This window comes from Bufo bufo, chromosome 6, assembly GCF_905171765.1.
Source record: "Bufo bufo chromosome 6, aBufBuf1.1, whole genome shotgun sequence".
In the NCBI taxonomy this organism is placed as follows: Eukaryota; Metazoa; Chordata; class Amphibia; order Anura; family Bufonidae; genus Bufo; species Bufo bufo.
Window position 1 is genome coordinate 344,183,284 of NC_053394.1, and position 12,744 is coordinate 344,196,027.

Here is a 12,744-nt window from a genome sequence, read left to right on the forward strand (position 1 = left end):
GCAGGCTGGCCAGTTCAGCACCCGGACTCTTCTATGAAGCCATACTGTTGTGATAGATGCAGTATATGGTTTAGCTTTTGTCTTGCTGAACTATGCAAGCCTTCCCTGAAAGAGATGTCTGGATGGGAGCATATGTTGTTCTAAAAGAACATTGATGATGCTTTTCTATTATGTGTAAGCTGCCCACGCCATAGGCACTAATGCAGCCACACACCATAAGAGATTAAGGTTTTTGAATTGTGCGCTGATAACAAGCTGGACGGTCCCTCTCCTCTTGAGTCCGCAGTACATGATATCCATGGTTTCAAAAAAGAATTTCCGAATTTTGATTCATCTGGCCACAGAATGGTTTTGCATTTTGCCTCAGTCCATTTTAAATGTGCTTTGGACAAGAGAAGACAGTGGTGTTTTTGGATCGTGTTGACATATAGTTTCTTCTTTTGATGATACAACTTTAACTTGCATTTGTGGATTGCATATTGATCTGTGTTCACGGACAATGATTTCTGAAAGTGTTCCTGAGCTGATGTAGTGATTTCCAGTACAGAATCCTGCCTGTTTTTAACCACCTCCCGACCGCCTAACGCAGGATTGCGTCCTGCGGGCGGCCGGGTTATTCCTCCTGGACCCATCGGCGCGTCCTCTCGCGAGACGCGAGATTTCCTGTGAACGCGCGCACACAGGAGGGCGCGTTCACAGGATCGGGAGGTAAACGAGTGGATCTACAGCCTGCCAGCGGCGATCATTCGCTGGCAGGCTGTAGATGCGATTTTTTTAACCCCAAAAAGGTATATTAGACGCTGTTTTGTTAACAGCGTCTAATATACCTGCTACCTGGTCCTCTGGTGGTCCCTTTTGCTTGGATCGACCACCAGAGGACACAGGCAGCAAAACACATACGGACATCTGAATGGAGCCTTACAGGTTGGTGATCAATGACAGGGGGGTGATCACCCCATATAGACTCCCTGATCACCCCCCTGTCATTGATCACCCCCCTGTAAGGCTCCATTCAGACGTCCGTATGTGTTTTGCGGATCCGCGGATCCGATCCGCAGATCCGCAAAACACATACAGGCGTCTGAATGGAGCCTTACATGGGGGTGATCACCCCATATAGACTCCCTGATCACCCCCCTGTCATTGATCACCCCCCTGTAAGGCTCCATTCAGACATCCGCAAAGTGAATGGCGCCCCACCGCAGTGACAGAATTTTTTTTTCTGATCACTGTAAAAACACCGTAAAATCGCTGCGGCGCTATAAAGATCACTTTTGAGTGGCATGGCGAGTTCATAAAAGATTTTTTTTTTTTTTGACACAAGTTAGCGGAAATTGTTTTTTATTTTTTTTTTTTGTTTTTTCTTACAAAGTCTCATATTCCACTAACTTGTGACAAAAAATAAAATCTCACATGAACTCACCATACCCCTCACGGAATCCAAATGCGTAAAAAATTTTAGACATTTATATTCCAGACTTCTTCTCACGCTTTAGGGCCCCTAAAATGCCAGGGAAGTATAAATACCCCACATGTGACCCCATTTTGGAAAGAAGACACCCCAAGGTATTTCGTGAGGGGCATGGCGAGTTCATGTAAAATTTTATTTTTTGTCACAAGTTAGTGGAATATGAGACTTTGTAAGAGAAAAAAATAAATAAAATCATTTTCCGCTAACTTGTACCAAAAAAATTTTATTCTAGGAACTCGCCATGCCCCTCACGGAATACCTTGGGGTGTCTTCTTTCCAAAATGGGGTCACTTGTGGGGTATTTATACTGCTCTGGCATTTTAGGGGACCTAAAGCGTGAGAAGTAGTTTGGAATCCAAATGCGTAAAAAATGCCCTGTGAAATCGTAAAGATTCTCATTGGAATTTGGGCCCCTTTCCGCACCTAGGCTGCAAAAAAAGTGTCACACATGTGGTATCGCCGTACTCAGGAGAAGTAGGGCAATGTGTTTTGGGGTGTATTTTTACATATACCCATACTGTGTGTGAGAAATATCTCTGTAAATGACAACTTTTTAATTTTTTTTATACAAAGTTGTCAATTTACAGAGATATTTCTCTCACCCAGCATGGGTATATGTAAAAATACACCCCAAAACACATTGTCCTACTTCTCCTGAGTACGGCGATACCACATGTGTGACACTTTTTTGCAGCCTAGGTGCGTAAAGGTGCCGAAAGTCCAACGAGTACCTTAAGGCTGGGTTCAGACCTGAGCGCATTCTATATGCGCGTTTAACGCGCGTTTTTGTCGCGCGTTTTTGTGCGCGTTTTTTGCATTAGTAAACGCGCGTTTGACGCGCGTTTGTGTGATTGACTGCAGTGTCCTATGGCCACAAACGCGCGTCAAAACGCCCCAAAGAAGCTCAAGAACTTGTTTGAGCGTAGGGCGTTTTTCAGTGCGTTCAAACGCGCTGTAAAACGCTCAAGTGAGAACCAGGCCCATAGGGAAGCATTGGTTTTCATGTGTTGAGCGTTTTACAGCGCGTTTGAACGCGCTGTAAAACGCTCAGGTCTGAACCCAGCCTTAGGCTTTACAGGGTTGCTCACAATTTAGCCCCACCCAAAATGCCAGAACAGTAAACACACCCCACAAATGACCCCATTTCGGAAAGTAGACACCCCAAGGTATTCGCTGAGGGGCATATTGAGTCCATGAAAGATTGAACTTTTTGTCACAAGTTAGCGGAAAGGGAGACTTTGTGAGAAAAAAAACAAAAAAAAATCAATTTCCACTAACTTGTGCCAAAAAAAAACCAACTTCTATGAACTCGCCATGCCCCTCACGGAATACCTTGGGGTGTCTTCTTTCCAAAATGGGGTCACTTGTGGGGTATTTATACTGCCCTGGCATTTTAGGGGCCCTAAAGCGCGAGAAGGAGTCTGGAATCCAAATGCCTAAAAATGCCCTCCTAAAAGGTACTCATTATAATTTGGGCCCCTTTGCGCACCTAGGCTGCAAAAAAGTGTCACACATATAGTAGTATCCCCATACTCAGGAGAAGTAGGGCAATGTGTTTTGGGGTGTCTTTTTACATATACCCATCCTGGGTGAGAGAAATATCTCTGTAAAATGACAACTTTGTATAAAAAAAAGTTGTCTTTTACAGAGATATTTATCTCACCCAGCATGGGTATATGTAAAAATACACCCCAAAACACATTTCCCTACTTCTCCTGAGTACGGCGATACCACATGTGTGACACTTTTTTGCAGCCTAGGTGCGCAAAGGGGCCCAAATTCCAAAGAGTATCTTTACGATTTCACAGGGCATTTTTTACGCATTTGGATTCCAAACTACTTCTCACGCTTTAGGTCCCCTAAAATGCCAGGGCAGTATAAATACCCGACAAGTGACCCCATTTTGGAAAGAAGACACCCCAAGGTATTCCGTGAGGGGTATGGTAGTTTCTTGTAAAATGTTATTTTTTGTCACAAGTTAGTGGAATATGAGACTTTGTAAGAAAAAAAATAAAAGAAAAAAAATAAATCATTTTCCGCTAACTTGTGACAAAAAATAAAAACTTCCATGTACTCACTATGCCCATCAGCGAATACCTTAGGGTGTCTACTTTCCGAAATGGGGTCATTTGTGGGGTGTTTCTACTGTCTGGGCATTGTAGAACCTCAGGAAACATGACAGGTGCTCAGAAAGTCAGAGCTGCTTCAAAATGCGGAAATTCACATTTTTGTACCATAGTTTGTAAACGCTATAACTTTTGCGCAAACCAATAAATATACACTTATTGCATTTTTTTTTATCAAAGACATGTAGAACAATAAATTTAGAGAAAAATTTATATAGAAATGTAGTTTTGTTTGAAAAAAATTTCAACAGAAAGTGAAAAATTTAATTTTTTTGCTAAAATTTCGGTCAATTTCGATTAATAACAAAAAAAGTTAAAATGTCAGCAGCAATGAAATACCACCAAATGAAAGCTCTATTAGTGAGAAGAAAAGGAGGTAAAATCCATTTGGGTAGTAAGTTGTATGACCGAGCAATAAACGGTGAAAGTAGTGTAGGTCAGAAGTGTAAAAAGTGGTCTGGTCATTAAGGGGGTTTACGCTAGGGGAGCTGAGGTGGTTAAAGTAGTGCAGTCTGACTTTTGGGAGATTTTGCTGCCATCAAGAAATTTTTTTTCATGAAATTGTAAAATGTCTCACTTTCAACATCTGATATGTGTTCTGTGATCTATTGTGAATAAAATATGGATCCATGAGATTTGTAAATCAGTGCAAGTTTTTACTTACATTTATTTATATGTTACCAAGTGTCCCAACTTTTTTGGAATTGGGGTTGTACAGCCAAGGGACAGACTGACTTAAGGATTGAGAAAAAATGGCTGCTTTTTCACAAACTGCATTGCTGTTATCATAGGCTGTGTCTGGTATTGCAGCTTAGCTCCATTTAATTAACAACAGACAATTTCTAAATGCATCAGATCAGAATACAGATATAGAAGGGAGGAATGAGATAAGGGCAGTAAGGACTTACTTGTAGTCCAGGCATCCTGTCCAGCTGGGGAGCTGTTTCCTTTTCTACAAGAATGACAGTGCTCTGGATAGAGCCAGGAGAGGAAGCCTGGAGAGTGAAGGGAGATAGTCAGGAGAAAGCTACATGTTATCAGAAAATAGCCTACTGCTTAAAACACGATTTTATGTAAAGGATATTTTTTACAAATTTTCCCATTTTTTAATACTATGTCAATCTCTATATTTTTTTTAAATAATCCTAAATTACTGAAATTTTTGCCTTGGCCTCTAAGCCTAATAATATGTTGAGACTTCCTGTTCTGTGAATATCACTTCTCAGCAGTCATTTCATTATCATCACAGGCAGGATAACAATGACTGATAATACTTTTGTATAGCCACCAGCTTATGTATCTCTCCCTGTACAGTGATTTCTACACAGGTCACTGAGCATAGCCTGAACACTCTGCCTTAGAAGTCAAAATCTCATGACCATTGTGCCTATGGCCCATGTGGCTGCTGTAAAGCAGATTTCTGAATGCTGTGGCAGGGCCACGGAACTGAAGTGCGGATAAGGGCAGCATACAATGTTCTATCTGCATCTTTTGTGGCCCCATTGAAATGAATGGTTCCGCATCAGATACGCAAAATTGCGGAACGGATGCAGACAGTAAGATACGGTTGTGTGAAATGACCCTTTGGCTGTAGTATTGCATTTGTGGCGCTATTGTCCGACCATTGGATGTGACTTTACTATGTACTGCAAGTGCCTCATACTTTCAGCAGGTGGAGCAGCAGATCTTTTACAATAGTTGCTTTGGTAAATCTCATTTTTGCAGTCCTTTCAGGTTCTAACCCTTATGGGATCTATACACTGGCCGAGCATCGGGCAGATCATCTCTAACAAGGGTTTGTAGGAACGCTCATTAGCAATAATCTGACGGTGTAAAGATGCCACCGATTACCCCATGAACAAGTGAAACACTCATTCATCGGGTAATAGGATTGTTCATACGGACACCTAAATCACAATTTGGCAGCAGCAGATCAGGCTGTCTAAACAGTGTCTGCTGCCTGCAAACAATGATTCTATATGGGGAAGAGCGATGGCATTAGCGATCACTCCTCTCCATACTGTGAAGGAGATTGCTGCATGTAAATATAGTCTCCTTCACTGTGGTCTCCTTCCCGACAATCATCTGCACAACTGAGCAGTGTAAAGGAACCTTTAGTTTACCGGGTCCTGGACAACCTCATTAAGATATATATTGTTATCGCTCTTCGAGAACGCTTGACGTGCCTTCCAAAGGGGTAAGTTTCCACAAATTTCCAGGCACCATGCACATGGCAGAGATGCATACCAGGAGCTTGTCGGCGGCACATGGACATCTGCTGTGGGTGCCTTTGTATAGGACCATATTATGAAACATGTTTTCTGGAGGGGAATATCCCCAGAATTTGGCAACTGGTGGAAAATGGCCTTTGTTTTTTTCTTCGAATACAGTAAAATTTTGAGAAAAGAAATCATCTCTTTCCTTTGCATGAAACCGTAGGCCTACAGAGATAGAGTGTGGGCCCATATCACTGTATTATGACTTTATACAACACCTCTACAGGTCCTAACGCAGCCATGTGCATGAGGCCTAAGGTGGCATTGTCCTAACCCTTGGTCTCACCCTCGGAGTCTACTATTCTTAAAGATACATGAGAGCTGCACTATGAAATACTCAAGCAATACGTGCAATAAATGCAGATGTGAATGTAAAACTGTAGCAAAAGCTTAAGATAAAGTAAAAAATAAAAATAAATCCTACGTAATGTCCTGTAGGAAGGTGATGGACTCTCAGTTCCTCAAAAAGTCAAATCGAGCAGACAATAGTCCCATGTGATGGAATTATTACGCAGTAATTACCCATCACAAATGCCAGCATGCCATCATCCCTAGACAGGATCAGCCCTATAGCCGCACTGTGGCAGTCATTAAAAGCCCTGGTTTGCAATTAAAAGTAGTCTTTGTCAATAAAATCCTGTTTTTGTTAATAAAAGGAAGTCTCGCTCATTAGGGGATACTCCCTCCCACGTCTCTTGACTGTCAATGGCGGCACTGCTTGTGTTCCTGTATAATGCCGGCATCAAATTATGTAAATGAGTGGCGTGAGATAGACTACAATGAAGGTAGGCTTATAATGGAGGTCTAGGGGTGACTTTCCGCTCTTGTATTGCTTATTGACACTTATGAGTTGAGACACAGACAAAGCTATTGTAGACAGTGTAATAAAGACATTAGAGCAGATCGATTAAAGAGGCTACCCAGGAATTTGCTGACCAATTCATAGGATAGGTCATCAATGTCAGATTGGTGGGGGTCCGGCTCCCGGAAGCCCTGCCGATCAGCTGTTTGATGAGGCCGCTACACTCAATGCAACTCTGGTGAGCGCTGTGGTCTCTTCACGGTTTACCAAACACAGCGCCGTACCTTGCATAGTGGCTGTGTCTGGTATTGCAACTCACTTGAATGGGACTGAGCTGCAGATAGGTCACTTGACCCATGTATGGTGATGTCACTGGCCTAAGAAGAGGCATAAGCACTGACAGATCACTGTGGCCTCTTCCAACAGCTTAAATTCCCGGATAACCCCTTTAAGACTGACATTTCATATAACATTCTCAAAAAATATCATTGGAGTGACTGGAGGTAAATCAATTAAGAAGCAAACACCTCATAAAAAAACACCTGTACAGACGATGACCCCTATTAAACCAGGCGTACTGTCCGGTGGAGTTGATCCTGCTGACTACAATGATACCTGTCTTGTGAAAATTGGTTCCAGAGAAAAAAGACTCGGTATACAAATATTCGGTATACAAATCCTAACTTCAGCGCACCGAGGGGTGGGGCCAGCACACCTCAGGGTTCCAGGGCTGGCCCCACCCTTCAGTGTACTGAATCCCACATTTACCTAAAGAATAAAAGTCTTTTTTTTTTATCGAGAACGCCGCAACCAATTTTCACAAGAAAGGTACTATTTTAATCAGCAGGATTAACCCAACCAAGTAGTAGGCCTGGTTTAATAAGTTTGATGCTGCTGACAGATGATCTTTAATATATTTAGTACATTTTATCTTGAACAGGTGTAGATTTACTAAGGTGAGATGAGACACAGTCTTGATCACCGGCGGGTAAACAGCAGAGCTCCTTGGCGTCCGATGTTACAATAGCTCTCATTGAGCCGGCCTGGCCGGGACTGTGTCTCATCTCGCCTTATTAATGGTGAGATGAGACAACCCCTTTAAGGCCAAATGTTACAGGATCTTCTGGCTTTAGCGTTGATAAATCTGTCTAGAAGTTACCAGACGTCTCCGGCCATTATACCACGCCGATTTTTCAACATTTGCCAGGCACGGTGTAGGTAGTGAAATCTTTTTTCAGCAATTTCTTGCAGAAATTGAGATTTTTTTAAAATAAAAAAACTGTCACAAAGCTGTTAATAATAAATTCCCCCCTTTAGTTTAGTTTTTCAGGCCTTGAAGCCAAACATGCTCGGATCGGTTGTCACTCCCGTTCCCTCGGTGCTTTTGATTAATCAAAGTGCAGTATTCAGCAGGGGGCGACAGAGAGCTGAGGAGAACACAATTCATGCTGAACTAGTGTATTATCAATGTCTTTAGCAGGTAATTGATGAATGTTAATGTCATATGAAAGGTCTGAGGAGCGCATCAGACTGCAGAGCGTCCGAATACTGAGCGGTACGTCACTTACACAGAAGTCTGAATAACATCTCTAGGAAATTGAGTACAAAAGAGATGAATTCTTCTACCTAATCATGCACACGAATGTATTTTCTTTCTGTGTCCATTCTGGTTTTTTTGCAGACCGTATGCGGAACCATTCATTTCAATGGGTCCGCAAAAAAAAACGGAAGTTACTCCGTGTGCAATCCATTTCCGTATATCCGTTCTGCAAAAATGCAAAAATGTCCTAATATTGTCTGCATTACAGACAAGGATAGGACTGTTCTATTAGGGGCCAGCTGTTCCGTTCTGCAAAATACAGAATGCACACGGACGTCATCCGTGTATTTTGCGGATACGTGTTTTACGGATATGGTCGTGTGCATGAGCCCTAATCCGCTATAACACACTTTTCATGTGAGCATAAAAAAACATTGCTTCCCACATCTTGTGGGATAAAGGGGTGTGCTGCCGACAATATGCAAACAGAATGGGAATGAACAATCGTACTAACGATCATTCATCCCCCATACAGTTTCAAATGAATGCCGACCAACTTAAAATAAAAATAAAACGGTAACACTATAAAAGTACCCTAATTTGTCTTTGCCATGTACGGTTGGGTATTATGTTGTGCTGCGGCCTCGCCAGTGCAGTAGTAAAGTACAATGAGCATCTCATTAGAGACGAAGGATAGACAATGGCCGTCACCCACCACCAGTTCCTCCATTGTTGAAACCTCATTTAAATAATCTCCTTCTGCAAGGATCCCTTTAGCTAACAGTTCATTGCACCTCTGTGTAATATGTGTCCCCTTCCCCCTTCTTCTCCTGCAGCTGCGCAAAGTGGAGGCACCAGCGTAGAAGCAAAGCAGCCTCTAGATGTTCCCACTTTCATATATGGAGGCTGGTGGAAGAAGATAATTGTTACACATTTATCATTTACCCGGCAATTAATAGATGCTGTTTCGATATACGTCTTCCTATCGTCTATATTTAGATTCAGTGTGTACATCATTAAAGAAGCAGTCTAAACTCATTAGAAAGCAGTCTCGCTTTAACAGGCAGCCTCCGTTATTACCACCTAATAAACTTTATGGAACCCTCCTGCCTAATGGGGCAATTAATCCTCAAATGTCATTTTTGGGCTGGGCACTCGGAGTCGCACATATCTCCATGTTAACCGCTTGTGCGCTGATGACATCTTATGTAATCTTAGGATGTTGTGGATTTCCAGCTTCTTGGTGATCTTTAGACAGTTCAGGAAATCTGAGTAATTGAAGCCCTCATCGCTCTGCATCATGTCCATTATGGATGAAAGCACGTCTTGAACCAGCAGGTACCAAACGTCTGTTACCTCTACCCTACAGCCTAATGTACACGGCAGTATTATGGCTCTGTACACGCCAGGATTTATAGGGAGTTGTAACGTGGCACCCATAGATGTACCGAGGGGTATATGGTATGGGATCCAACGGAAAGAAAAATTGTGGTATTCTCCATCAGGTGTTATATAATGGCATTTTTTTTCCATCCAGAAGCATTATGTCTAGAGCGGAATATCTCTGTAATATGGTAGCACCAAGCACTGATGTATAAAGTGCCATGTCCGTATGCCTCCGTTATATTGTGCACTTACCTGGGCGCATTGCAGTGCTGCGTGGAGACATGGAGATGGAGGGTGCTTTCTGGCATCCACTAAAATCATAAGTCCTAAGTCTCTTATCTCCTTTCTGGAAGAAAAAAATATAGTTCCACAAAATAATGTACTATTTCATATTATATATTATTAGAGATGTATTCCATCAATATTACTGTTTCCAGTTTTGTATTTTTTATCTATCTATCTATCTATCACATACTGATAGGGAATTTAGATTGTGAGCCCCACTGGGACAGCAAGTGATGCTAATGTCTTTAAAGCGCTGCAGAATATGTCAGCGCTATACAAGGGAGTAAAATAAATAATTAAATAAAATATCTTGTAACTAACTATCTATCTCATAGCTATCTCTTAGATCTATCTATCTACCTACTATCTATCTATCTATCTATCTATCTCCTATCTATCTATCTATCTATCTATCTATCTATCTATCATCTATCTCATATCTATCTATCTATCTATCTCTCAGATCTATCTATCTATCTATCTATCTATCTATCTATCTATCTATCTATCTATCTCTCAGATCTATCTATCTATCTCTCTATCTATCTCATATCTATCTATCTATCTCATATCTATCTATCTATCTATCTATCTAATTTCTATCTATCTATCGATCTATTTGTCTGTCTACTATCCGTCTGTCCATCCATCCGTCCCTCTGTTCGTCCGTTTGTCCCTTCTATCTATCTATCTATCTATCTATCTATCTATCTATCTATTCTGTCTACTATCCGTCTGTCCATCCGTCCCTCAGTCCGTCCCTTCATCTCCTATCTATCCATCCGTTATCTACAGTCATGTGAAAAAATTAGGACACCCTTTGAAAGCATGTGGTTTTTTGTAACATTTTTAATAAATGGTTATTTCATCTCCGTTTCAACAATACAGAGAGATTAAAGTAATCCAACTAAACAAAGAAAACTGAAGAAAAGTCTTTTCAAGATCTTCTGTAAATGTCATTCTACAAAAATGCCTATTCTAACTGAGGAAAAAGATAGGACACCCTCACATGTATTCCCTCTTAAATTGGCTCAGATCTCACACCAGGTGCACATAATTAGTAGATCGTTACTCTGCATGTTGAATGAGGCTTGCCCTATTTAAACCTCAGACATTTAGTTTGGTGTGCTCCTGACTGTTGAAGTGAGAGTGAGCACCATGGTGAGAGCAAAAGAGCTGTCAGAGGACTTCAGAAAAAAGATTGTAGCAGCCTATGAGTCTGGGAAGGGATTTAAAAAGATCTCAAAAGATTTTGAAATCAGCCATTCCACTGTCCGGAAGATAGTCTACAAGTGGAGGGCTTTCAAAACAACTGCCAACATGCCCAGGACTGGTCGCCCCAGCAAGTTCACCCCAAGAGCAGACCGCAAGATGCTAAAAGAGGTCTCCAAAAACCCTAAAGTGTCATCTCGAGAACTACAGCAGGCTCTGGCTACTGTTGATGTAGAAGTACATGCCTCTACAATCAGAAAGAGACTGTACAAGTTTAACTTGCATGGGAGGTGTGCAAGGAGGAAACCTTTGCTTTCCAAGAGAAACATCGAGGCCAGACTGACATTTGCCAGAGATAAAGTTGACAAAGACCAGGACTTCTGGAATAATGTTCTTTGGACAGATGAGTCCAAAATTGAATTATTTGGACACAACAGCAGAGGACATGTTTGGCGTAAACCAAACACAGCATTCCAAGAAAAGAACCTCATACCAACTGTGAAGCATGGAGGTGGAAGTGTCATGGTTTGGGGCTGCTTTGCTGCAGCAGGACCTGGTCAGCTCACCATCATAGAATCCACGATGAATTCTACTGTGTATCAGAAGGTGCTTGAAGAACATGTGAGACCATCAGTTAGAAAATTAAAGCTGAAGCGGAACTGGACCATGCAACATGACAATGACCCAAAACATACTAGTAAATCAACCAAAGATTGGCTGAAAAAGAAGAAATGGAGAGTCCTGGAATGGCCAAGTCAAAGTCCAGATTTGAATCCCATTGAGATGCTGTGGGGTGACTTGAAAAGGGCTGTACGTGCAAGAAACCCCTCAAACATCTCACAGCTGAAAAAGTTCTGCATTGAGGAGTGGGGTAAAATTTCCTCAGACCGATGTCGAAGACTGGTAGATGGCTACAAGAACCGTCTCACTGCAGTTATTTCAGCCAAAGGAGGTAACACTCGCTATTAGGGGCAAGGGTTGTCCTATCTTTTTCCTCAGTTAGAATAGGCATTTTTGTAGAATGACATTTACAGAAGATCTTGAAAAGACTTTTCTTCAGTTTTCTTTGTTTAGTCGGATTACTTTAATCTCTCTGTATTGTTGAAACGGAGATGAAATAACCATTTATTAAAAATGTTACAAAAAACCACATGCTTTCAAAGGGTGTCCTAATTTTTTCACATGACTGTATCTATCTATCTATCTATCTATCCTGTCTACCATCTATCTATCTCCTCATTTATATTCTGTCTTTCTGTCTGTCTAACTATTGTTTCTCTATCTGTCTAAAAGCAAACACTATACACAGCAGCACATGCAAACACTGGCAACATGGATAAATCTGAATTGCATTATTGCTACACTTACAATATGAAAATTAGAATGTGCACATTTTTTTTAAATAAAAATTGTGCTGGACCCATTTTCCCTTTATTTGTCTGTCATCATAGTAGTACTACTATTCTTTCACAGTTTTGTGAAGCTCGGAGATTTTGTAGATGTCATATCTTACCTGGCCACTGAAAAAAGATAGAGGAAGAGTCGAGCCACTTCTCTTACAGAGCACCATGTGGCATCCCACGCTGTGCTATCTGTGGTCACTTGGATTACGGCCCTTCCCAGTTTATCTCGACTCCCTAGGATCA

General features: G+C 41.5%; 1 protein-coding gene across 2 annotated transcripts in view; it reads right to left on the minus strand.

Moving 5' to 3' along the window:
* The window catches only part of KIAA1755 (KIAA1755 ortholog), an 87,156-nt gene that overhangs the window by 64,385 nt on the left and 10,027 nt on the right, over nucleotides 1-12,744 (minus strand). For both annotated transcript variants that reach the window (XM_040436075.1, XM_040436076.1), the window contains exons 4-6: nucleotides 12,612-12,735; nucleotides 9,854-9,947; nucleotides 4,506-4,592 (exon numbers count right to left, since the gene is read on the minus strand). In XM_040436075.1, coding sequence (XP_040292009.1) covers nucleotides 4,506-4,592; nucleotides 9,854-9,947; nucleotides 12,612-12,735 — 305 coding nt within the window. The remainder of the gene's footprint in view (nucleotides 1-4,505; nucleotides 4,593-9,853; nucleotides 9,948-12,611; nucleotides 12,736-12,744) is intronic.